The following is a 27671-nucleotide window of genomic DNA, read 5'->3' as shown; positions in this document are numbered from 1 at the left end:
AGAATGAGGTCAAGCACGCTGAGGAGAATCAATAAGGATGTGTGAAAACTGCTAACTCTGCTGACTAAGCAGTAGCCTCATGTGAAAGGTGTGTTGTAAAACCTACTGAGGATATCACTTTCATTCTAACCTCTTAAACACTGGCCGTAAAAGGGACATTTTGCTAGAAAAAGAGAAAATGAAATGGTGCTTTTTAGTGTGCATGTACAAGCTGTACATGGATGCTGTTGGTATGAAAGTAAAGATTGATGGCTACCGAAGAAGTCAAAATGTTCGTAGCTTTACTGCTTGAGAAGAGTAAATGAAGATGCTTGTTTAGTGAGTTTTAGTGGTAGAGGAATGACATTTGTGTTGTTGGAAGGGCTAGGTGTTAGCTGCTAAGTTTGTTACATTAGTGTTTTATGAAATGAACCCCAACATGAAACAGCATGTGTACTGTATATTGTATACTATATACCATAGCAACACAAAAGCAACTGTTAGATGTAATTACTTATACAGGAGGCCTCTCTTGGAACATGTTAGTGTGACAGGAGCAGACTTGAATATTCGCTGTATCTACTGTATATCACTTGCTTTTAGCCTTCATTTTATCCTTTATCGCAACCTTTGGCACACTTAGGATCGACTGACTCCAACCAGCTGAGACCACTGTGTCACACATAGAGACATGCAACAGGATGGCCTTCCCAGCTGCGAGCTGTACCGGGGGCTGTAGGGTTTAAAAGGGTTACATTTGTATGAATTGATATGTGATATGCAAAGAATCTTTACGAGGTAGTCATCTGTGGCATATTGATTAGCATTTTTATTATATCATTTTCAGATCTTGAGGAATCCAGTCGTAAATTTACGAGATTTTTTTTTCCCGACTTTATTCTCATAAATTGACAACTTTTTTCTCGTATTTAGTTTTTTTTCAATGCGGCCCTAATCTTCCGTCATACGATACTGATCACAAAGATTAAGTGTCAATTTTACATTTATTTATGATGAGAGCTATTGGCCAGTTGTGCCATTTAAAAGGGAAAAGTTAGGACAATTTCAAGGTCTTGACTGCCAGGGGGCAGTATAACAAGGGGGGGGGGAGGGGGGGGGGGGGTTGCACGCCTGCTATTGACTATGATACGAAAAAGGGGAACCATAAAATCACCTTCATTTAGACAAAAACGTATTTGACTTAGTTTTTCAAGAGAACATATATCACTGGTGAAACTTAAGAGGATGAGACACCTTCTTTAAGCAGACTTCGGATGTGAGAGTACACAGTTTTGAGGGGCATTCTAGCAGGACTTCCAGGTATCATGCAGTCAGAGGACACGGTGTCTTCCACTGCTGAGAGGCTGGTCATCTAGTCCGATGAATTCAATGATTTTTCGGGTTATTTGACGTCTGTCACGCACATACGGATGAATGTCCATGTTTTGGCTACATTGGCTGCCGTTTGACTGATCACAGCGTGAGCCTCGAAAACTCACCATACTCAAATGGCGTATTAAATAAAGCTTTTTAACGTGCTACCCCGTCGAGTGGAGGTGAAGGAACGTGGGCGGGAGATAAACACTACAGGCTGCAATAGTACGACCCAGAGGTGCTTGGCTTTTGTGACGGCCGTTGAAAGGCATTTATTGACATATGCTGATCCCATGCTTTTTCACTGACTGTTTTGTGAACATGGGCCAATAGGAAGCTGGCCTATCCGCCAAACTGCTGAAGTCCGACACCTTTCCAATGTTACTGGGTTGCGTTGAAGAGACAGAAGAGCAACCTGTAAGTAACAATTTATCTGTGTCCTGTGTTTATTTTGTGCACGTAATCGGACAAAAGCGGTTGTCTGTGTAGCATTAAACTGTAGAGTGTGCATGCAGCGAGCGGAGGGAGTGTTAATCCTAGCGGAGTGGGCTTGGTGGGAGGCATACCTGGAGGACAGCCGGTGGTGGAGCAAATTACACAGAGTATTTGGCTTTTTGGCTTTCCGAAACACATTGCGGTACCGGTATTTGGGTTTACATTATTTCTTACGGGAGAAACTGATTCGGTTAGCGTTAGTTTCAGTTAGAGTCAGACCTTCGGAAAGGAATTAATGACACTAACCGAGGTTCTACTGTAAATGCGTCTTAAAATTGACATCATTCCAGAGTTTGGATGTCTTTAGTATGTAGAAAAGGCGTAAACAGGTTCGGTACATACAGTCTTGTTCAGTGTGGTCCAATCAAAGCATGCAACACAACACAGGTGAGCATATCCAACATTCAACCAAAAGCTGTGAATTTACTGACAGTTCAGAGACTTAGAAAACTGTGAAGCTTTTTAATCCATTTTACGGTCAAAGTATGAATAATTGTTGACACATTTCAAAAGAAGGTCATATGATTCTCCAGAAAGTTCATCAGAGCAAAAGTAAACTTTTGAGGCTCGGAAAGAATGGCTGCAGATAGTTTGTCAGTAATTTCAGTCCACCACAACAAAACCAAACCAAAATATAATATAAAGATTTTCTCCAGGTGAGTTCTACTTGTTTTGACTCGTCCACTCAGGAATAAAAATCATGTCACTGCGCCTCATCACTCTGGTGGAACATCTTTGGAAGAGCTCAGCGCATTATTCCAAGAGCGGATTTAGCCTCCAAGTTGCTGTCCGTCCCCCCAAGCAAACCCTCCTGGACGATCCTCTGGCAACGGGTTGTAGTTGGCATCGTGGTCAGGTGTGTCGAACAGCATTTTTCTGGTGACACAGAAATCAAAGATTCAAAAAGTATCATAAGACTCATCCTTTCAACACGTCTTTTCTCACCGATGCACATACAGGCGCTTACTCGCTTTACCACATTTTCAACTATGGTGTGTTCAAGAACCGTCGAACAAAGTGTGATAGGTCGCCGCTCTCCAAAACACAGGGAAATAAAACAACTTAAAAGGGTCGTTTCCACGCCCCCCCCGATTTGAAATACTCATGAACTGAAATGATATCTGCAACAACTTAAAACAGTTTCAAAGTTAAGTTTACTCACAAAATGGATGGAGTCTTGAGCCACCTCCCACCACCTGGCTGGTTGGGGAAGACGTCTTCCAAGAAGAAGTACACGTGACCGACGGCGATACCTGGTAGGCAAAAGACATCTGAACTATTTCGGACTGACACAAACTCTTAAAGCACGTGCAGAGGATGGTTTGAAGTACCTAAAAGATCAACGATGATGGAATTGCCCAGCAGAAGTGAAAATCCCATCAGCACCCAGGGCAGGAAGGGTGCCTGGAAATTCAAAAGGCCGAAGAAATTCATACGAACATTTGGATTTCGTCGGCTCCACACGTACACCAACATGATGGTGAACGCCTGACCCAGGAACACCAGACTCACAAATACTCCAAATATCTGAAAGCTTGTTAAAGAACCTGGACGCAAGATTCATCATCTGGTAGACGATGGCTACTGCTGACAAAAACCCTTCCAAGACATATTTGGATTGTACAGTTGTGTGCAAACGTATTCAGCCCCCTTGGCTTTTTACCTATTTTGTTCCATTACAACCTCCAATTTAAATGATTTTTTTAATCTGAATTTTATTTGATGGATCTGTACAAAATAGTTAAAAGTTTTGAAGGGAAAATGAGAACTATATATATATATATATATATATATATATATATATATATATATATATATATATATATATATATATACATACACACACACACATACATATATACACACACACACACAGTCAAACCTGTCTTAGCGGCCATAATGCCATATATCAAAAAATGATTTGTAAAAATAAAAAACTGAAAATTGGCACGTGCATATGTATTCACCCACCTTTGTTATAAAGCTCCTAAAAAGCTCTGGTGCAATTACCTCCAGAAGTCAAATAATTAGTGAAATAAAGTCCAAAACTTTGATGATTCCCCAGGAGCACCACCAAATCCATCATATTCAAATGCAAAGAACATGGCACCACAACAAACCTGCCAAGAAAGGGCCGCCCACCAAAACTCACGGACCGGGCAAGGAGAGGCAACACCCTGGATGAGCTGCAGAGTTCCACAGCTGAGGATGGAGTGCCTGTCCATGCCACCACAATAAGCCCTACACTCCATAGAGCTGGGTTTTATGGAAGAGTAGCCAGATGAAAGCCGTTCCTTTCAGCTAAAAATAATAAGGCACGTTTTGAGTCTGCAAAAGGGCTTGTGGGAGACTCCCAAAATGTATCAGACTAAATGATCAGACTAAAATGGGACTTTTTGGCCATCAAAAAAAACTATGTCTGCCGCACACCCAACACGCCTCATCACCCCAAGAACACCATCCCCAGAGTCAAACATGGTGGTGGCAGCGTCATGCTGTGGGGATGTTTTTCCAGCAGCAGCGACTGGGTAACTGGTCTGAGTCGAGGGGAAGATGGAGGGTGCTAAACACAGGGATATTCTTGAGCAAAACCTGCAACAGTCTGTACAGTAAGTGACTTAAGACTAGGATGGAGGTTCACCTTCCAGCAGGACAATGACCCCAAGCAACACACCAGTGGTTTAAAGTAGAGCTGTCAAACATAGCCCGTAAACGGCGGTAACTAATTTATTTCATGAATTACGTTAGCATAATTAACGCATACGTCTTAAGGCAAGCCACATCTCTGAGTCTGACGCTCTTTTATAACTTTAATCTATCCCAAACACATCAGCAGCGGTGCAATTCCAACAACATCTATGTATTTTCAACTCGCAAACGCGTCTTTTGTCCCTTGGTCGTTAGAACAAGTGCTGCACGGTGGCCGAGTGGTTAGCATGTTGGCCACACAGTCAGGAGATCTGGAAGATCTGTTTTCCGAATCTCTGTGTGGATTTTTGATGTTCTCCCCGTGCGTGCGTGGGTTTTCTCCGGGTACTCCAGTTTCCTCCCCCATTCCGAAAACATGCATGTTAGGTTACCAGTCCAGGCTGTACCCCGCTTCTCGCCCGAAGTCAGCTGGGATAGGCTCCACCATACCCGCGACCCTAGTGAGGGTAAGCGGCATAGAAAATGGATGGATTGGGCGTCAGAACAACACTTCCTCATGGTCACTACACGACCGCGAGATGCATTCAGGGACAATTCGAACATCACAGGAACGTCTTCACTATGCGTCCAAATAAACAGAAAGACAAAGAAAAACAATAAGTGGATATTCTTATCACTCACTTTGTAACTAAATGCGGAAGTACAATTTGCTGCATTTAAGTATGCTTGGAAACCCCAGAAAATACACACGTGGTGTGTTTGAACGCAACCCCTCATTGCTCAAAAACATGGTTAAAGTGTGATTCAAAATGTTCTGCTACTATTTAAGCAACTAGTATTTACTATTAAAAGAAACAAGTGTTCGGTAAATAGATTTTTAAGACATGTGGGATCTTTTTGCTTGATTAAAATTTTCAGTTCATTTGGAGCTGTAAATACATACAAATATAGTATATACAGTATATATATAGTCCATTTATCTTTTTTTCAATAAAATACAGTAAAAATGGACGTATTTCAGACATAATTTCAAATGTTGATTAATCGGGATTAATTCATTTGAAACCCATGATTAATCTGATTAAAAATTGTAATCATTTGACAGCACTGTTTTAAAGGGAAACTTAATGGAATGGCCTAGTCAGAGCCCAGACCTCAATCCAATTGAGAATCTGTGGTCTGACTTAAGATTGCTGTTCACAAGCGCAAACCATCAAACTTAACAGGAGCTGGAGCAGTTTTCCCATGAGCAATGGGCAAAAATATCAGTGGCAAGCTCAGAGACTTATCAAAGGCGACTTGCAGCTGTGATTGCTGCAAAAGGTGGCGCTACAAAGTACTGACTTTAGGGGGTGAATAGTTATGCACATGACATGTTCTGTTATTCTGTCCTATTGGCTGTTTGCTTCACAATAAAAAAAAAAAATCACATCTTAGTTGGAGGCATGTTCTATAAATCCTCAAACAATCCATTTTATTTCCAGGTTGTGCGGCAACAACACGTGAAAAATGCCAAGGATGGGGTGAATACTTTTGCAAGGCACTGTAACCTTAAAACTTTTGATCAGCTGATTAACAGCCTATTCTTCAATGCTTCTTTGTAATAAATTGCTTACTCAGATGTCTCACTCCCATTTCTTCTTTTTGCATTTTGAAGCTCGACTTAGAACCCCCTCAAGATCCAACAGTGCAAAATGTACATTTTTCAACTGTTCTTCTAATTGTGTTTAGGAGTGTATATAATAAGCAAAGCATTGTGACGAGATTACAGTACACGTCTGTCAGCAAAAAGGAACATTTCATGTGAAGGATACAGTCATCAGGAATCCACCAAAGATAAACATGAAGACAAAGTCACCTGTACGCCCTCTGAAAGAGCCCTCCTCCAACATACGACAGTATCTGTATCTGGACAGAAGAGTTAAGGAAGTAGACATTTCTGAGAGGTTTACAATCACCTGCATACCATAATCAAATATCAAATAGAAATGAGTGTGAAGATTGTTGTATTAGTGTTGACATCATACAATATGAGAACACAGGCACAGAATGAGATGATCTCAGTCATCTGGGCAGAATAAACAGTGATACCCATCAGCATGATGTTTTAAGAACATTCATGATTACTTTGGCAATCAAATTTGCAAGAAATGTGCAGCATTTTGATAAAAAAAATTGTATCTTTTTGTTTAAAAACCTGCCCATTTTGTTTATACTCTCCAAAAATAAGCTGGTTTTTCCACATCAAACCCATGTTATTCACCATAAGTCAGTCATTATTTATAAATATGTGATAATTTACCAAAAAATGTTATCTTTTGTGTGAAAACCCGCCCGTTTGTGCTTATCCTCTCCAAAAACAAGCTGGTTTTTCCACATCAAACCCATCTTATTCACCCTAAGTCAGTCATTATTTATAAATATGTGATAATACGGCATACAATATCAGCATGATACGTAAGTGCATAACAATACAGCATTCAGTACAAGTTGGTGTGAGGTTTGAACGACAGAGCGCTTTCGTTTGTACCTTGTACTTCCTGCTGGTGGCGTCACGGCCACAGGAAAGGCACACGAGACTCAGAATTCACCTGTGTGGTTGTTTTTGCTGTAGACTTTTTGTTTTTTGGGTTTTTTTCCCCCCTGTCCTGTCCAGCCTTTAAGGCAGATAGAATTGTAGATCTAAATGCCCTCACGTGCTCAACAGATTTACTCTGGGGTGGTGTGGGGATAAGAGGGGGACAAAAAAAGACAGGGACAAGGACAACAGCAGCAGCAACAATTGTGACGACTATAAAGACCCTGACGGAAGAGGCAAAATAATATCAACAACCACGATGACAATACTGCATAGAAACAGTCACACATAATAGTAGTCATGAAATTATTAACTATGACAATAACTGTAATGCACACCATTGTAAAAACTACAGGATCAGGTGAAATGATGTGACACATTTGTAGGTTAAATAAAAGGCAAATAAAGTAAAGAAACAAAAAAGTGTTTTTATTTTCGAAAAGTACATATAATGCCATTTTTTTTCATGTAATGCCATTTTGCTTTGTTTCTTTATAATGCCATTGTTTTTCGTTTCTTTTTCAGTTGCTGCCAGGAATTGGACTGGTGAGCATCGCGCTTTCATCGTGGAAACGTTTATCAAAGCAAACTAATCTGTAACCGCAACACAACGAGCGTTCCGTTTGCACTTCAACCTTGGTAGACGTGATCCAAACACCATCTTGTTATGGGTCACCAACTTCACAGCTACTGGATCTGTATGGAGTGTGTGGACAATAATGGATCCCACTTGACTGATTTCATTTTTAAAACATAATGAAACAGAATGGCATTTATATGTTATTTTCAAAAATAAAAACACTTTGTTTCTTTACTTTATTTGCCTTTTATTTAACCTACAAATGTGTCAGATCATTTTGCCTGCCCCTGTATAATCATATTGCCGACATCACCGTCGCTGGAACTTTTTGGTATTTTTAAAGGACACATTTATGCCCTACAATGTCGCCCAAACATCCTGCATCTTCTGTGGTTTTGGCAAGAAACCAAAGCGCCAGAAAAAGGTAATGATGCTGCAAATTACAAATTCAATTTATAGCTTTTTACTTAATGATACTTTATTTGACTATTTTTACATCCTGTCTATCTCTGTCCCAATAAACCCCCATAAAATTGATGAGACTGTTCATATCTTTATAAGGATGTATGCGTTTTGGAAATTTGAAAAGGATACAAAAAAATCATATTGAAGAGGAAATTGAAGCCCACCGGACCAAAAAATAGGAAGTTTGTTATTAGCCGCCATACCTAGAAAAAGAGACAGAGACAATTAGTCATATCAAACACAGCTAGGCCTCGTGAGAAAAACAAGCAACCACATCTATGAAAACAAAACAAGTCCAACAGGCAATGCACCACACTGGAAAACTAGAGTGGTGTGAAAAAGTGTTTGCCCACTTCCTTTCTTGTTGTTTTTGCATGTTTGTCACATTTAAATGTTTCAGATCATCAAACAAATTGAAATGTTAGTCAATGACCACGTAGCTGAACACAAAATGCAGTTTTTAAATACAACCTTTTATTATTTATGGAAAGCTGTAACAACGCTGAGCTGAAACCAACTTGGGTTCTGCAGCAGGACAATGATCCAAAACACACCAGCAAGTCCACCTCTGAATGGCTGAAGAAAAACCAAATGAAGACTTTGGAGTGGCCAAGTCAAAGTCCTGACCTGAATCCTACTGTTTTGCACCCTGCAAAACATCTCGCCGGGGTGGTGCGTGGCATTTGGGGGGGCGGGCACTTGGCAGGGTGTGGTGAGTTACTGAGGCTCGCAATGTGATCATCGGTCGGGCGGCGGCTAATGTAGCGCCCGTGTGTGCGACAAACAGTGGCGACCGGTGAAATCTGCCGCCAGCGTGCAGCATCCATGCACACGGGAGGCAACGAGCGGCTGCGACTAGCCACACTGGCGAGCGACGCACCCACATCCAGAGCAAATTGTACGAGTCTCCCATGCTTTGGGAATTTGTGGATATCAAAGTAGTTCAGATGAGAAAAAGTGGCCAGTATTGACAATTCGCTCTGGATGTGAATGTGTCACCCACCGGTGCAGCCGGCCACAGCCGCCCGCTGCCTCGCACCGGAGACAAGCACCACCAACCGGAGCAGCCGTCGCCTCCCGTTAGAAACTCTTTGCTGGAAATTGTTTATAGACATTTAACTGATTTATTTTCATCCTTTTCTGGAGCTGGCAGACATACTTGTCGTTGTTGTTGTCATTGTTGTTGTTCGGAGAGACCACAAGGCGGATAGCCCGAAAAGTGATTGGATTTGTCGGACTGCCTGGGGGTCCTGCTGGAGCGTAATCAAGCTGATCTCGCATCCAAATTCTTCTCAAAGAAGGCGCTTGAACCTCTAAGTTTCACCAGTGATTTTGAAAAAGTAAGTCAAATATGCTTTTGGCTAAATATGTTTTAAATATGTGTAACACTAGAAAGAAATGCATTCTGAAATACAAAATGTGAGTTGTGGATACCAGCATTTTGTTCATGTTCTGGTAAAACAAGCATATTCACTTTGTTTGGGTTGAAATAAGCTATGAAAAGAAATGTTGCAAAAATGGGTAGCTCCTGGCCCTTTTGTAAAAGTAGCACTCAAGAAAAACCCTTGGTGACCCCTGATATAGCCAACATTACATTACACTTCATCTGTGCGATCGGTATCGGCAGCATAAAACCCTGATCGGAGCATCCCTAGAAATTACGTTTGGGGCTGATGTAAGCATTTACCAACAAAAACGTGTTTCGTGGCTCACCTGGTAATTCCTTAGGATCAAATCTGGATTGAAGTAAAGTTGAAAAGGTGTGATGATCTCTAGTTGCTGGAAGAAGGAAATAATACAAACAAAGTGTTAAAGATGATGCCAAGGACAGGCGATACACAAGGCAGAAATAAAGATCAATTCATCGCTTGATTGCTGTTTTCTTGGTCTGATTGTTAGCACTTTGATCAGGACATAAGCACTATGAAAAGACCACAGGTGAGTGTCATTCAGGGATGATAAGACACTCAAGGTGCTTCTTTACCTCCATGCCTGGGAAGGGAAGCTATTTTTTCTATATAAATACAGTATACACTAAGTCCCCTACTTACGAACATCCGACATGCGGCCTTTCGGAGATATGAACACAAGCCGACTGGTCTGTTTTTTCATGTATTTTGCCTTTTAGGACTGTAACTCCATTATTTATACTGCTACATGCTTGACCAGTAGAGGGCACTGTGACACTGCTAATGGGACCAACAGGTCGAGAACAGGAAGAGGCGAGAAAGCTACATTGTAGCTTTGTATGATACAACCCGGACAGAGCGTGTGATTAAAGTTTATGAAGAGTTAATATGCCTGCTTAATTCTACACCGCCAGCAACAATTTCTCCCATTGCAACTGCATTATCATCACTTCAATCAACAGAACCTTTCTTGAAGTCAATATTGTTGCTCGCCTCTGTAGCCCAAAATGGAGCCAAAGAAAGTAGTAAGTGCCAGAATTTTGATCAAGAAGGTGAGAAACACTATTGAATTTAACAAATAACCCATGACAAGACAGGAAGGTGGTGTCTGTATGGCGTCTCCCTGCCACATTGTGTCTTTGGGAACAAGAGATAGAGAGATACTTCATTTATCTCCAAGAGAAATTCACGATGGCAGTACAATAGGCTTGAGGGAAGGTAAAAGTAACCTTAAATGTTCATTTATCCCATTCATTTGTCATTTCTATGCATACAGAATTGTTTCATGCACATAAAACTAGAATTAGAAAACTATAAAAACGTGTTGTGTTAACATTTTTGAGAGTTAACCGCTGATGACATCATGGACAGGCTTCTGGTTGCCATTTTGTTCGCTAGCTAATAGGATGCTAACAGGGAAGATTTTAAAACATATGGTGGTGCTGCGTTTTCTTCCTCTTGCGGGTAGCGTGAGGCCAGTGGCAACCAGCTCTGAGGCGCATTACCGCACCTGCAATGTTGGACTGTGGCTCAGAATTACGTGATACGGCAACTGGATCGGCCTGATCTCGTGGGGGAAGCCGATATTATACGATCTTCCCAAATACAGCGGCTCGGCAGCTGATCCCAATCAAGATCGGATCAGGACATTTCTGGTAGAAATTACATTTTCCTTTGAAAACACAAAAACATCAGAACATAAAGTGAGGGTGCTAGGGAAGAAGAATTAATACTGTCTATGACTCCCGAGAGCTTGGAGGACTCCATCCATACATCTCAGCAATGACTCCAATAACAAACTGATCAAAATCATGTGCAATGACAAAGAAAGCATCTTGCACGACTCCCAGACTTCATGAAGATTCTTTGCTTTCATCTTCCAAGCCTCCTCCTCCATCCAACCCCAAACATCTTGGCCGGCCAATCGTGGAGCATCTTGACCTTCTTCACTATCAGGTTCTTTGATGTGGAGGCTGAAGTGTGAGAAGGAGCGCCACCCTGCTGAAGAATTTCTCTTGTAATTTGGAAGGGCAACAAGAATTGAGAGAGAACTAAACAATGCTGTTGCATTTACCAAAGCCAGAGCGGGCCACAGCTTACGTTTTTTTTTACGTTTACATGCAGTGAAATAACCCTATCATAACTGGAATATTAGCAATGCGCACAGCCATGTCAGCACCAATAAAAAAAAAATTTAATATGAGCATATTCCGGTTTTTAAACCCGACCATTACCCCTGGGTTACTCCTTTTCTAACCCAAAAATTGGGTCATGTATCTGCCTATCGGGATACCCCGATCGAAAGGAACATTCATTTGTGTTCTGTTCATGTTCTATTCAAAAGGAATCTTGTGTCTTTGGCAGGAACTACTTGTAAACATGGCGACAAGCAAAACCCCACACTTTTGGATCGAGGCGGAAACAAGCCACCTGGTTAGTGTGGTGAAAGACAGGAACATTATGTCTTATTGACGGTAGAAAGTACCGCCACAGCGAAATCTATCAGAAGGTGAGCGAGAAGTTACGGGAAGCAGGGTTTGTACGAACGCATCTTCAAAAGTGTCCTGGGGGCTCTGGTGGATGTAGCGTGGATATGAATGACGTTGCCGCCTTCCATTAATGAAGAAAGTCAGACAGAATAGTGTCAAGTACTGGTGGTGGGTCAATACCAGCACCAAAGCGCAAACAAAGGCGTTCATTATCCGCCGTGGCCATGTTGTTGTTTTTGGATACAGGAAAAAGAAGCAGAAATGACATGTTCCTGTTCGTTGAGAAGTTTCCGTGCGTTTTTTTTTTTTTTTTTTTTTTTTTGACGTCACGCATGTAAACGGGTTATTCCGAATCTTTCAGAAACCGGAATATTGACCGTAACCCGAATATTGACTGCATGTAAACTTAGTGATTCATTATACTGCATCCCAATCACCACAAATACTGCAAAAGACGGAACCCGCATGATCCCAAGATTCACCCAGAAAACAGTCACGTTTGGTGGAGGAATATCATGGGTGTGAGGGGGGTGAGCAAAGAGATCTGCAGAGAGGATGTAACATCAACAGCCTGAAGTAGCAAAATATACATGCTGCCCATTACCTTCCAAACCCCAAGAGAAGGCAAATTCTTCAGCAGTATGGCACTCCTTGTCATACTTCGGCCTCCACACCAAAGTTCCTGATAGTGGAGAAGGCCAAGATGCTCCAGGATTGGCCCGCCCGGACACCAGACATGAACATTACTGAGCATGTTTGAGGTTAGATGAAGGACGAGGCTTGGAAGATGAAAGCAAAGAATCTTCATGAAGTCCGGGGATGGTTTCTTTGTCATTCCAGATGGTTTTAACAATTAGTTACTGAGGTCATTGCTGAGAATTATGGATGGAATCCTCCAAGCTCATGGGAGTCATACACAATATGAATTCTTCTTACTAAGCTATCTGACTTTATAGTCTGTTTTTGTAGCACGTTTGTGTTTTCAAAAGGAAAATATAATTTCTACCACACATTATGAATGAATGATACAAGACTTAATTTTGCTATAATAAGCATAATCTCGAGGCTTTTGCCTTTCATATAAAGCTATTTTTGGCTCAAATGAGCACCTAAAAGTGGAGTTACAATTTTTTGTTCCCACGACCTCTATAAGCACAAGACTTACAGGCACTGTATGCTGATTGTTTTGGATTGACACTGATTTGACTATTTTTGATTGGCGCTGATTTAACAAAATGTTACAGCGGCGTACAACTGTACTGTAATAGTAGTGATATTACAAGCAGTACGATAAAGTACTGCTGTATAAATAAACATGTTAAATGGATACCTCTGTGGCAGTGGCAGTCAAAAGTCAGCATTGTCATTTGATGTTGTTAAACTCTCCTTGGCTAGTGAGAGTGTTCCCAGACTAAATGAAGGAGTATTAAGTACACGATGGGAAAAAAGCCAACTATTTTTGTTCCAAATGAGGCAGAACACAAAACACTAACGTCTTTTATTCTATAGTAGATTTCTATGATACACCAATGTCATTCAAAACGCGTGTGAAGCAGAGACGACACCTGATAGTGAATGATTATGATTGTAATTCTTGTTTAAAGTGATCGATAAGGCCGAGACAAACACTGAAGGTAGATTCAGATATGTTTAGGTTAACCAAAACAAGCACAACCTAACGTGTTGAAAATAACACTAAAATGAGGTATATGTAAATATAAAGTCTATAAAGGGTAAAGTAAGTGTATGTTTTGTGATGTCTTACCACGGCAGCAGTAGTGAGGACACATGCGGTCGTATAAGCTCTCGTCACAAGTGGAATCTGTAGATATTCTTGTTGAAATGTCTGGTAAGCCATGTTGCAACTATTGCCTGCATTTACTGACACGTCCTTCCAACCTCGTCTAGCTCGTCAGACACATGCAAATAAAAACCCTCTTCTTCTTCTTCTTCCTCCTCCTCCTTTTCTTCTTCGCCGTCCTGTTTCTTCTTCTTCTTCTTCTTCTTCTTTTGGCTTAATGGCGGGTTGCAACCATGACTTCAAAGGTGCATACCGCCACCTCCTGTACCAGAGTATGCAACATGTGCCATGTATCTTCTTTTGTATTAATTCAGATAATGAGAGGAAAATACTAATACTAATAATTATACTAATAACAACACTATAATAAACTATTGTAATAATTTGATTATTTTATACAGTCGTGTGTCCTTCAAATATTCTATCACCGCCCTCTGTATATTTCTAACCCCCTCCCCAACTGTTCCTAAAATACACTCGTCTGTTTCGTCTTCTTCTCTTCCGTTAGTTCCGTCTTCTTCGTCTACTTTTACTTTATATACAGTACGTCATCCTCGTCTTATTCCGTTCATTGGCGGTTGGCAGTAGCGCCACCTCCTGTACTGGAGTGTATATTGAAATGAAAAGACAGTTGTACATCCAAGCATGGCGAACACATTGGCCAAAATGCACAAATTATTCAATTATTTTGAAATTATTTCGAATAAAATAGTCATATTTTCGTATTTAATTTAATGTATTCATTTTAATATACAGTATTTTATTTATATTATTATTAGGGCTGGCAAAAATAGTACCTTAATTTTTTTTAGCCTAAATAACGCATACGCATCATGGCAAGCCACGCCTCTCTGATGATGACAGACGCCGTCCGCACAGAGTCTGGCGCTCTTTGAAAACTTTATTCTGACCTGAACACATCAACAGCCGTGCAATTCCAACACCATATATGTATCTAAAACTCACAAATACAGCTCTAGTCTGTTCGGCCTTGGAACAACACTTCCTCATTGTCACTTGACAACCGCGAGATGCATTCAGGGACTCTACGAAAATTACAACAACGTGTTTCTTATTGGTGTGGTCTGAATAAACAGAAAACAATAAGTGGATTTTCTTATCACTCACTTGGAAGTACAGTTTGCTGCATTTAAGTATGCTCGGAAATCCCAGAAAATAAACTCAAAACGTGAATTTGACTTAAATGACACATTGTCTTTGAAAGCAACTGCTGATTGTAACACAAAAGTGTGATTCATACTGTATGTTCCGCTACTATAAAAAAAAAGATTGTTTGGTAAATAGATTTTTAGACATTTGTGCTACCTTTTAGCTTGATGAGAATTTTCAATTAATTTGGAGCTGTTAATGCATGCAAATATACAGTTTATAATCCTGTACTATTTTTTATCTTTCTTTCAATAAAATACAGTAAAAATGGACATTTTTCAGAAATAGTTGCAAATGGTGATTAATCATGATTAATTAATTAGAAAAATGATTAGTCTGATTAAAAATATTAATAATTTGACTGCCCTATTTATTATATTATATGCAGTGTTCCCTCGCTACATTGCGGTTCACCTTCTGCGTACTTGCTGTTTTGTTTTTTTTTTTACACCGTATGAGTGTGCATTGTGTTCTGTGTCCTGATTGGCTATGAGGGAAAAGCCATGCGTTGTGTCTGCGCTTTGACCGATTGACAATGTTCTACAGTCTCTCAGCAAATCTTCTCCGTGCCTTCCTGTGCAGTACAAAATGCGTTCGGCTTGCCAAATTTACATAAATGTTCGATGGCTGCCAGTGTGACTCTGACGTTCTGCATGTTTGCAAGTTTTATCCCCGACAACACCCACAATGTCGACGAAACCGTCAAAGGCACCTGCGGTCGCACCCAAAAGGCAGAGGAGGATGCTAACCATCGCACAAAAAGTTGGACTGAAGGAAGGTAGACGTTGTGGCTGAAAACAAACACGCATGCATGCGCATGTCAATTTATCGATGCCAGCAAAATTATTGACTTGGTTTGCTTTTTTTTTTTCTCAATTAATTGATTTACTACGTGCAAGCCTACCTACTTGCAAACTGGCAACTAGACGTCCTCACTGAGAGACCACTGTCACATCTTGGCTTTGGCATTGTGGTGACGACCCCGAGGATGCAGAGAACAGGAGACCCGATTGCGGGTAAAGTATATATTTTTATTAAATTGCTGCAATGCAGTGGCAGGATACCAGCAAAGACCGAATTGCAGTAGCGTGGCAAGCTACAACAAACAATGCAACAACAAACTAATATGCACACACCTGGACTAAAGTGATAAAGGAAAAAGCAAAGCAGGTGGACACAAATCAGGCAAAACAGGAAGAGCTACCAAAATAAGAGCATTAAAACAAGGACTAAGGCATAAGAGAGGAAACAAACAAAACTGTCACACATGCTAACTCACGGATGGTGACAACCACAGGACAAAATACAGTGGAACTTTGGTTAGCGCCATGAATTCATTCCAGAAGGTACGCAAAACAAAACAAAAACGGACCCTGACTGAATTTTTCCCATAAGACATAATGCAAAACCAATTAATCCGTTCCAGAAAGCCAAAAATGTTATCATAAAAACACATTTTTATAGTTTTACAATTATATTTTTATATGCAGTAAACAATTCCAAATGCATATTAATGATGAATAAAAGGGATACGTGAACATTTACTTTTACCTTCATGTGAATGTTCCCAAAGACACAATGTGGCAGCGAGACACCACACTGACACCACCTTACTGTTTTGCCATGACTTATTTCTTGAATTCAATTCAGTTCCATAGTGTTTTTTCACCTGTCTTATTGAGGTGAGAAACACGATGGAATTCAGTTGAATTTTTGGGGAATTTTGCCCATCATCCACAATCCTTGATCCAACACATGTCGTTCTCTTTTCTGCGCATTCTAAATATCGAAAAACTGCTCGCACAAAACAGCTAATAATGCAATGTAATGGGATTCACCTATTCCGCCGATGAAGCCCTCTATTAAAACACCTCTATAAACTGTCCAACAAGGTTCTATGGTTTTATATACATGCTGTGACCATGTGGTAGCAGGCACATTCATGATAACATGTTATACGGGGGGGGTCACCAACCCGTAGATCGCAAGCCACCAGTTCATCTTTGGGACTTGAGAATATTAGAAAAAAAAATGTATTGCATTGGTACCCTCCCCTCCCGGAGTGTGACCAAGAGGCATGCATTTTGACCACTGAACACGCCCGTATGCAACCCGTAAGGTCCAACCAGCAGCCCAGTCCCCAAAACCCGTACACGTACACCAGCTTGCCTCGCAAGCATGCAGAGGTTGAGAGAAAGAGAGAGGGAGCGACAGAGCACAGCAATGTGCCTACACACACAACAGTATTTAATACACGTTAATACAATCAAAATCTGCTTTTTCTACCTCAAAATTAAGGCAGAAATATAACCCCGTAGACGTGCACCTCCAAAAATATCTTGCTTACTAGCGCTGACTGTTGTAATGCATTGACCGCAGCCCCTCTCTTCTCAACCACCATCGCTCGCCCACGACAACGAGCCAAATAGAGTTGTAGTATGCTCATAGAGCCGACACCACACGCCCGAACCGGACGAAGAGCCACAAAAGTAGGGGAGCTGCGGAAACAAAATAAAATTGAAAAAACAGCAAAAAATGGTTAAAAAGAAATAGAGCAAAAGGCTGAAACAACCAATAATAACACAAACTTTGTATTTAAAAACAAAGCTGCTTTATGTTAAGAAACGTTCTCCAAAATAATTAAATATACAAAGCTTTCACATGTACTTTACTTTAAAAACTTCTACTAAATAAAAAATACACAAAGCTTTGTATTTAAGACAAAGCTCTAAATATACTTTAAAAAGATTTATACAAAATAAGTAGAAAACATAACAGTTAAAACATACCTGAGATTTATTGAGATCTATCAATCTGGAAAAGGTTATAAAGGCATTTCTAAGGTGTTGGGACTCCAGCGAACCACAGTGAGAGCCATCATTCACAAATGGCGAAAACAAGAAACAGTGGTGAACCTTCCCAGGAGTGGCCGGCCAACTAAAGTTACCCCAAGAGCGCAGCAAGAGGTCACAAAAGACCCCACAACAACATCCAAAGAACTGCAGGCCTCACTTGCCTCAGTTAAGGTCAGTGTTCATGACTCCACCATAAGAAAGGCACTGGGCAAAAACGGCCTGCATGGCAGAGTTCCAAGACCAAAACCACTGCTGAACAAAAAGAACATTAAGACTCATCTCAATTTTGCCAGAAAAAGTCTTGATGATCCCCAAGACCTTTGGGAAAATACTCTGTGATCTGATGAGACAAAAGTTGAACTTTTTGGAAGGTGGGTGTCCCATTACATCTGGTGTAAAAGTAATGCCGCATTTCAGAAAAGGAACATCATACCAACAGTAAAATATGGTGGTGGTAGTGTGATGGTCTGGGGCTGTTTTGCTGCTTCAGGGCCTGAAAGACTTGCTATGATAAATGGAACCATGAATTCTGCTGCCTACCAAAAATTAATGAGAATGTCGGCCATCTGTTGGTGACCTCAAGCTGAAACCAAGTTGGGTTCTGCAGCAGGACAATGATCCAAAACACACCAGCAAGTCTACCTCTGAATGGCTGAAGAAAAACAAAATGAAGACTTTGGGGTGGCCTAGTCAAAGTCCTGACCTGAATCCTATTGAGATGCTGTGGCATGACCTTAAAAAAGCGGATCATGCTAAAAAAACCCTCCAATGTGGCTGAATGACAACAATTCTGCAAAGATGAGTGGGACAAATTCCTCCACAGCGCTGTAAGAGACTCATTGCAAGTTATCACAAACACTTGATTGCAGTTGTTGCTGCTAAGGGGGGCCCAACCAGTTATTAGGTTTAGGGGGCAATCACTTTTTCACACAGGGTCATGTAGTTTTGGATTTTTTTCTCCCTTAATAATAAAAAAGTTTCACTTAAAAACTGCATTTTGTATTCAGTTGTGTTGTCACTGACTAATATTTTAATTAGTTTGATGATCTGAGCCACGTAAGTGTGACAAACATGCAAAAAAATAAAAACTCAGGAAGGGGGCAAACACTTTTTCGCACCACTGTAATTTATGACCCTAAAGGTGAAAGGTCACAGTCCATACATCAAAGGCCATATTTCATAAATCAAGACCACGTGACTGAGTCAAAGAGCTGGAAACCATAAACAGACATCTGGAAACCATGAGGTGACCTCACGGTCAAAAGTCATATTTCATAATAAAGTCATATTTCACATAAACCATGTGACCGGTTTTCTCCGGGTACTCCGGTTTCCTCCCACATTCCAAAAACATGCATGTTAGGTTAATTGGCGACTCTAAATTGTCCATAGGTATGAATGTGAGTGTGAATGATTGTTTGTCTATATGTGCCCTGCCATTGGCTGGCAACCAGTCCAGGGTGTACCCCGCCTGTTGCCCGAAGTTAGCTGGGATAGGCTCCAGCATACCTCCGCAGCCCTAATGAGGAGAAACGGCATAGAAAATGGATGGATGGATGACCATGTGACAACCCCTCCCTTTTCCCCTCATTTCTGTGTGTGTGTGTGTGTGTGACTCCTCGTTCTCGCCGTCTCTCATTGGCCCCAAGTTGCGTGGGGGTGCAAGGGCCTTATTTTTCTGGAACTTTTCCCTTATTTCCTAATGACGCAGGCAAGGCAACAGGACCCAGCAAGAACCATCACTCTGTCAAATCAGTTTTTCTTTTGGTGGTGAACATCAAGCTAGGCAAGAGGGTCTAAAGCGGGAGGAGCGATGATGTGATAAACAACAAAATCCATAACGGAAATAAACTACAAAGACTCAAAATGAATCAAAAGTGAACTACATAAAGACATTGTTCAAATAATGCAATTGTAACCAGTCTGGTCTGCTCCTGCACACGGCCAGGCCTTGAACCACAGTCCACCGAATGAGAGTTGGGAGCCCTCGGCATCGAGCTGAAAGCTTGAGCTTAAAGTATCAGTGAGGTTTACCAACTTACTTTCACACAGCAGCAGAAGCTGGCATCAGTTACAGAACTGCTCTTCTCACAAGTAATTAATGACAGCCAGCAACTTCCACAGGCATAAAATAAACTCAAAATAAAAGATTACTTTAAATGGACCGTCACTTTTTTCTACCTTCAAGGTACTCAAAAGGCTTTGACACCGTTACGTTTACATACTGAAGACAGGAGCAACTGGAGGTTCACGATCTTGCAGTATCTCTTCAACTTGGGACGATGGAGGATTGAACCAGCAACATGCGGGCTGGGAAACGAGCAAGAGGCAAAATGCTCTTTTAATAGTAAAGGTTACACACCTCTGGTTTAGATAACACCATTATTTAGCCAAGCATTTGATTTAGAGAGTTTGCGACACTAGTTTTTCCTTTATTGTTTGTCTTCAATGTATTTAAAAAAGCCACACTATGTGTGTTTACCATCCAGGGTGCGATTCCCCCACGACTAAAACAGCTAATCATACACTCACTGTAGTTCAGACAGCACACACAAAAGCAGACACAAATGGAGATAAACATTACACCAAGTAAGACGTTTAAGGGTTAAAAGTGCATGTACTGTATGTATCCCATGCTGTGAGACATTTGTCATCGTTTAGGACAGAAGAGCTCCAGGGATCTGGCAACACCAAGTTGCTCCTCTTCTGCAGCCTGCTGGACTTGGACTCTGTGGCGGCAGATCAGTGACGACAGCTCCTGCAGCTCTGAAAAGGCCCTAAAAGAAGACAGAGTAATGGTAATGGAACACAGAGTTGAGGGAAGCCTGATCAAATGTGAGACATCTTCAGTTTTGTGTTCAGGGTTCACACTCCCTCTTAAAAAGGTCAAACTCAAGCAGCTTTCAGGCACAATTTTCAGGTTTTTCCAGCATTTTATGACAAAAATGGAGAAACAAAATCCATCTAATACCCTGCTTTACTGGAATATCATTAGAAACTGTATTATTTTAAATTTAAAAAAATTATATTCACCTAACATCCCAACTTTTTTACATTCACCTATCATCCCGATCTCCTGACTGGGTGGCCAACATGCTAACCATTCGACCACCGTGCAGCCCCTATTTTATACTTGGTATTACTAGACGGTGATATAAATTGCTTATGTTACTTACGGTGACAAGAACTTTGACTGCTATCTCAGCACATCGTCACATTAGCTTATCATTTTCCTAAGTATTTTAAACTTGCAAAGAGTACAGTTGGAATACAGGAGGTGAAACGGATGGGGGGTAGGATTAAATAAACTTTGCTTCTTCCTACTCCTTTTGTACATGTGGAACTGTGAATTGTATTATGTGATGTATTCCAATGTAACTTGTGTGCATGTTCAAATAAAATAAACCATTACCAAACATATGACAAGAAAATATTACAATTTCAGTCACTTTAAACACCCCCCACTTTTCAAATCATATGCTTAAAAACTACACTTTAATCCCAAGTGTCTCTTTATAGTCTGATGTTGTACAAGTATACCAACCCAGATAACTGCTGACTCATGTCTTTTGAAGAACTTTTTATGCCTCGAAGGCACTCAAGAACGGCGCCATTTTCCTTGTCATCTCCCTCTGTGCACTCCCTCAGAAGCTCCTCGCTCTCCTTCAAACAGGCCTCAGCTTTGTCTAAATAAGTATGCACAGAAAACAGAAAAATGCTTATGATCAGCATTTGACTGAAAAAAAACAAACATGTCACTAACCAAGAAACTCCCTCCTGTCCCCATCGATGTACAAGTTCTTGACAGGTAGCTCGTGCCGGGTTGTGTCGACCGCAGAGGCAAAAGAATTGTAGGACTTTGTAAACTGTTGGGCAATGTCAGCCACAGGAGTCAGGGCAGAGATCTGAGATGAAATAACAATGAAGTTAAGGCTTTATAGGTCATGAAAAAGAGACAAAAAAACACTCCTTCCTCATGGACATGATACCGACCCTCACCCACCCATAGCTAGATGAGCCTGCCCCATGAAAGTAGGCTTCACCACACATCTTAAAATATAACCCGAATCTTCAGATATAAGGGGTGTGTCTGAAAGGTAACGGGACAGGGTGTGCTGTATGAGCTATGGGAAAAAGAAGGATTAGCAAATTGTGTTATCATCTAATATGATATCTTGGGAGATCAGCATGTCTCCAGAGAGGTCCTGCAGCATTCGCTTCGCCCAGCTCACGAGAAGAGACGAGAGTTGTGGCAGGACAACTTGTGGCTGCTTCACCACGACAACGCACCTGCTCACAATGCCCTGAGCATCCGGCAGTTCTTGGCTGAGAAGAACACCACCTTGCTGGAACAACCTCCCTATTCACATGACCTTGCTCCGTGTGACTTTTTTTTCCCTTTCCCCAAGCTTAAGGGGGTCATCAAGGGCACCCGTTCTGAAGATGTGGAGGCCATCAACAGGGAGCTATGGAGCATTCCAGAAGAATCCTTCCAGCAGTGCATAGAAGCATGGCAGAGAAGGATGGAAAAGTGCATTAGACTTGAGGGGAATTACTCTGAAGGTGAAACCATGTAAACCGTGGACTTGAAATACATTGGTTTGTGACACCAGTCCCGTTACTTTTCAGACACACCTCGTATATTTTGGGCAAACACTTTGGATACAATGTTGTGTAACCTCCAAGACTGAGAAAATAGTATAACAAAAGCCCTTTTAAGATACCTCTGCCTGAAGATTGTTCATAAAACCTGGCCTGTGTGGACAAAAGGAAAGGTCAGGTTTTGATTGCATTTCCTGACCTGCATATCCAAAAGCTCATTCGCCTGTTGTTCTTTCTGCATGAGGAGGTACTCGCGCTTCTTCTTCATCACCTCTCTATGCAGCACCTCTTCGTCCTCCATCTTTTGCAGTAACCTGGCTTCAGCTTCGGCTTCGAGCTTTCCGGTATTACTCGCCATCTGCAGTCAAACGAAAGTAAATTCCTGAAGCCTCGACAAAAAAAAAAAAAAAGCCTGAAAAAGCTAATTGAAAGTTGGGTCTGCTTACCTTCGCAGAGAGGTAACAAAGAAGGAATGATTGCATCTCTATTATTTGCTTCTGATTTTCTGGGTTTTTCTCAGCATCTTCTGCATTTTCTATTATTGTTTTACCTACGAGAGACTGACGATGAAACCACTCCTATTTGTTATGAACACACACTGTATATTATAGAGGATAATCTGTGGCACAGACAGAAATTTTTCATTGGGGTGGCCAAGGTGAGACCATTACTCACTTAGGGGTGGCAATAAGTTGATACCTGACATGTCTAGTTGGCAAGTGGGGTGGCCACGGCCACCACGTAGCTCCGCCACTGAGGATAATTACCTCGAATGACTGAAATATCAAAATCAGGGCGACCACAGTGTCCGTCAGAGAATGTCGACTGCAGGATGGTCTTTCCAAGCAGTGAAGGCTCACTTTCACGTGACATCTTCGCTGTAAGGTTGAGGATATATCAATTTAAGTTATAGCAGGCAAGGTTGTGAATTGAAGTCTTTTAGACACAAAAGTGGACATATTACGAACACATTCCAAAAGCTGGACGGCCCATGGAGCATCGTGGAGGGGTGCCCACTTTTAGTTTGACCTCGCTGGGTTTAGGAGAGGAGGGTCTCTGTAGAACACTCACAGAATCGCTGTTCAGTGATTTACTCTGTGGGGGTGTCATAACAAAAAGTGATTATAGGTCCTATAAAATAAATATAATAAATAATATATACAATAATATAAATATAATAAATATTTCTTTTAATTATCAAAAATGAAAATCATGACATTACCTTTATAGGTAATGTCCTCTCAGGAGTCTGCATATACCGAGACTGGACAACAGTTGCTGAACATGGAAAAGGCCACATTAAAAATTATTACACTATTACACATTATTATACACCACTTCAATGTTTAAACCGGTAATAATGGTGTGTAGCCATACAGAAGAATGATTCAAATGTTATGTGTATTGGGGTCTTACTTTAAGGATGCTTTTAAAATGAACAAATGAAAACCCACCAAGGACATTACAATGGCATCTCGTCATGTAACATTAAATAATCTCCAATTGTATGTCAAATTTAAAGTCAGTTTATTATGAACACTCACGTTTCTTCCCTGTTGCATTCTTGGTTGTTTTGTTTGCGGTGTTCCCACTTTTGGAGCTGAAAAAAATAACAGTTCGATAGCGTTTTATGTTACAAGCAGTAGCAAATTCACAGTTGAATTGGATTCGTAACTTGCATAGCGTTATGTTAGAAACAATCTACGATATAAATTTCCATTCATTTTCCATGCTGGGCAGACAATAACTTAACGGAAAACCGTAAAAGACTACCTTTTAGCATCGGCAGCTGAATTTTTTATACTACTCGGCATCTGTGTTGTTCTTCTGGAAGCCATATTGATTTTTAAGGAACCCGCCTTGAGTGTAACATTTATACTCCGATAACAAACCAAAGCAACAAAACATTGGTTCCGCTGCTTTTGTTGTATGAAGCGGAAGCGGAACTTTTGAGGCGGTGAGTCCGTCAAAATTTTCAACGTTCGGGTGCTATGGACCAATCAGCGTTCCTAATTCCAACATTCTCACCCAATCAGCTCCGCTTCTATCATGACTACAACAAAAGTGATCCGCCTACTGATGGAAATTTCAGCTCATTTTAGAGAGCCGGTTCCTTTGGCTCGCCTCATAAAAACAATCGTCTCTTTCGGCTCCCAAGTGGCTCGTCAGACTTTTTTGTCTTAAATTATTTTATTACGACACTATGAATATTGTGTAAAATGAATTACTAGGGTAAAAAACAGGATATGAAGTGTTTATTATTTAAATGGATTTACTTACAGTGGTAAGTAAATCAGTAAGTAAATCTTACATTTCTGAATAAAATCACCATCAAATGTGATCTGATCTTTGTCAAAATCACACAGATGAAAAAAACTGTCTACTTCAACTAAAACCACCCAAACATTTCTAGGTTTTCATATTTTAATGAGGATGGCATGCAAACAATGACAGAAGGGGGAGGAATAAGTAACTGAACCCTCACATTTAATATTTTGTGCCCCCCCCCCCTTTGGCAGCAATAACTTCAACCAAACACTTCCTGTAGCTGCAGATCAGTCTGGCACATCGATCAGGACTAACCTTGGCCCATTCTTTTCTACAAAACTGCTGTAGTTCAGTCAGATTCCTGGGATGTCTGGCATGAATCGCTGTCTTGAGGTCATGCCACAGCATCTCAATGGGGTTCAAGTGTGGACTTTGACTTGGCCACTCCAGAACGTGTATTTTGTTCTTCTGAGACCATTCTGAAGTTGATTTACTTCTGTGTTTTGGATCATTGTCTTTTTGCAGCATCCATCCTCTTTTTAGCTTCCACTGTCTGACAGATGGCCTCAGGTTTTCCTGCAAAACATCCTGATAAACTTTTGAATTCATTTTTTCATGAATGATTGCAAGTTGTCCAGGCCTTGAGGCAGCAAAACAGCCCCTAACCATGACGCACCCTCCACCATGCTTCATGGTGGGGATGAGGTGTTGATGTTGGTGAGCTGTTCCATTTTTTCTCCACACATGACGTTGTGTGTTCCTCCCAAACAATTCAACTTTGGTTTCATCAGTCCACAAAATATTTTGCCAAAACTTCTGTGGAGTGTCCAAGTGCCTTTTTGCGAACATTAAACGAGCAACAATGTTTTTTCAGACAGCAGTGGCTTCATCCGTGGAGTCCTCCCATGAACACCATTCTTGGCCATTGTTTTACATATAGTTGATGTGTGCACAGAGATATTGGACTGTGCCAGTGATTTCTGTAAGTCTTTAGTAGACACTCTAGGGTTCTTTTTTACCTCTCTGAGGATTCTGCGCTGAACTCTTGGTGTCATCTTTGGTGGACGGCCACTGCTTGGGAGAGAAGCAACGGTGCCAAACTCTCTCCATTTGTTGACAACTTCTCTGACTGTCGATTGATGAACATCCAGACTTTTAGAGATGGTTTTGTATCCTTTCCCAGCTTTATACAAATCGACAATTCTTGATCGCAGGTCTTCAGACAGCTCTTTTGAGCGAGCCATGGTGCACATCAGACAATGCTTCTCATCAAGACAATTCTTACCAATTCTGTGTGTTTTATAGTGGGCAGGGCAGCTTTAAACCACTCATCAGTGATTGGGCACACACCTGACTTGAATTGTTTGGTAAAAATTGGTTTCAATTGCTCTTTAAGTCTCCTTAGGCAGAGGGTTCAGTTACTTATTCCTCCCCCTTCTGTCATTGTTTGCATGCCATCCTCATTAAAATATAAAAACCTATAAATGTTTGGGTGGTTTTAGTTAAAGCAGACACAGTTTTTTCATCTGTGTGATTTTGACAAAGATCAGCTCACATTTGATGGTGATTTTATGCAGAAATGTGAGAAATTCAAAAAGGTTCAGATACTTTTTCATACCACTGTAAACCTCAGTGACCCGCTACAAAAATAGATCATAATGTTATATTAAAAAACACAAAAACAAAGACCATCTCAATAGACAAAATAGGTCAAATCTCTTCATACAAAATTCTCACGAACGAATCGGCTCTAAAAGCATCACAGCGTGTGTTTAACCCCGCCCCTCTCCCTGGTCAGTGTGGACACAGAGACTCCGCCACACATCTTGACCAATGACATATGCCTTTAACAGAAAAAAAGACGAGGAAAAAACAATTCTGCTCCCAGTTGGCTCTCAAAAGACGCGAGCCGGCTCCCGTCGTTAATTTCAAAGTGCCGGCTCCTAGAGTCGATTCGTTCGCGACCGACACGAGATCACTAGATCCACCGAGCGAGGCGAAGAGTGAGTGGAGCTCCACCTTAGTAACGCCGTGCAATGCACGTCTGAAAGCTGTAAAGAATCATCCCCCAACAATGCAACCCAGCCCTTGACCAACACAGCCAAGAAGGCAGAGCTTGGAGACGCTCGCCTTCCTGCAAAACATGCATGAGAGTCCAAAGTGTGGCGCAGGGACCATCGGTGGATTGTGGCTCATTGCAGAAATAAAATAAACAAAACCCCAGCAAAAGTGGAAAAATAGAGCAAAAAGGCATAATGTAACTACAAAAAAACTAAAATGTTGATAATAATAACTAATAAAAACACAAAGATTTGTTTTTAAATATGTTTTTTTATTATATATATTTTTGAAATGATAAATATCAATTATTATAATATAATATCAATTATTATAAATATCAAAGGACAGCTATACAGCCCTGACATCAATAGACAAAGACAAGAAGACAGGAGAAAAACAGTGAGCTGCAGTATCATTATAATTATTATTTGTATTATTATTATGATATCTTATCATAAGAGTGGTTTATTTGGTCTCAGAAAATGTTGACAATATCTTTGAGCGTCAATTTGTGGAAAAAAACCCATTTCAAAACGCACCTGCATTGTTTTGTGACTCAGTTAAATCAAAAAGTTTGTTTGTCCAGTCATATTTCTTCATTTTATTTTTCATAAAATTCAGGGGTCACCACTTTCCACTACTCTGGTCGGTGGAATCAATTCCATCAAAATGACCATTTCTTCCAAATGTTTGTATTTCTTTCAATCCATCCCAATCTCTATTCCAAAGTCTTTTTTCGATACTTTAGACTCAGTTATACCGTCCTATATATGGAAGTGTAAGCATCCCAGGTTGAATCAAATCCATCTCCAAAAACCTAAACATGAGGGTGGGATGGCGCTGCCTAATTTTCGCTGTTATCATTGGGCAGTCGATATTGGATGGGTAACATTTTG

At 40.8% G+C, this 27671-nt stretch overlaps 2 protein-coding genes across 2 annotated transcripts; both read right to left on the bottom strand.

Annotated features, from left to right (window-relative positions):
* Positions 1-834: 834 nt before the first annotated feature.
* Positions 835-14207, bottom strand: derl2 (derlin 2). Its single transcript, XM_054757788.1, has 7 exons — positions 13784-14207; positions 9834-9899; positions 8250-8323; positions 6312-6405; positions 3180-3375; positions 3011-3101; positions 835-2724 (listed from the first exon to the last, which is right to left on the bottom strand). The coding sequence occupies exons 1-7, from the start codon at positions 13874-13876 to the stop codon at positions 2619-2621; spliced, it is 720 nt and encodes a 239-aa protein (XP_054613763.1). The 5' UTR covers positions 13877-14207; the 3' UTR covers positions 835-2618.
* A 1844-nt stretch (positions 14208-16051) lies between these two features.
* Positions 16052-24329, bottom strand: haus8 (HAUS augmin like complex subunit 8). The gene is made up of 10 exons (XM_054757101.1): positions 24220-24329; positions 23991-24046; positions 23669-23724; positions 23415-23541; positions 23214-23324; positions 22893-22996; positions 22646-22804; positions 21608-21749; positions 21389-21530; positions 16052-20621 (listed from the first exon to the last, which is right to left on the bottom strand). The coding sequence occupies exons 1-10, from the start codon at positions 24282-24284 to the stop codon at positions 20495-20497; spliced, it is 1089 nt and encodes a 362-aa protein (XP_054613076.1). The 5' UTR covers positions 24285-24329; the 3' UTR covers positions 16052-20494.
* Between the last annotated feature and the right edge of the window lie 3342 nt (positions 24330-27671).

Source organism: Dunckerocampus dactyliophorus, chromosome 17 (assembly GCF_027744805.1).
Source record: "Dunckerocampus dactyliophorus isolate RoL2022-P2 chromosome 17, RoL_Ddac_1.1, whole genome shotgun sequence".
NCBI classification, from domain to species: Eukaryota; Metazoa; Chordata; class Actinopteri; order Syngnathiformes; family Syngnathidae; genus Dunckerocampus; species Dunckerocampus dactyliophorus.
The sequence above is the reverse complement of the archived record's forward strand: the minus strand, read 5'-3'. Positions and strand labels throughout refer to the sequence as shown.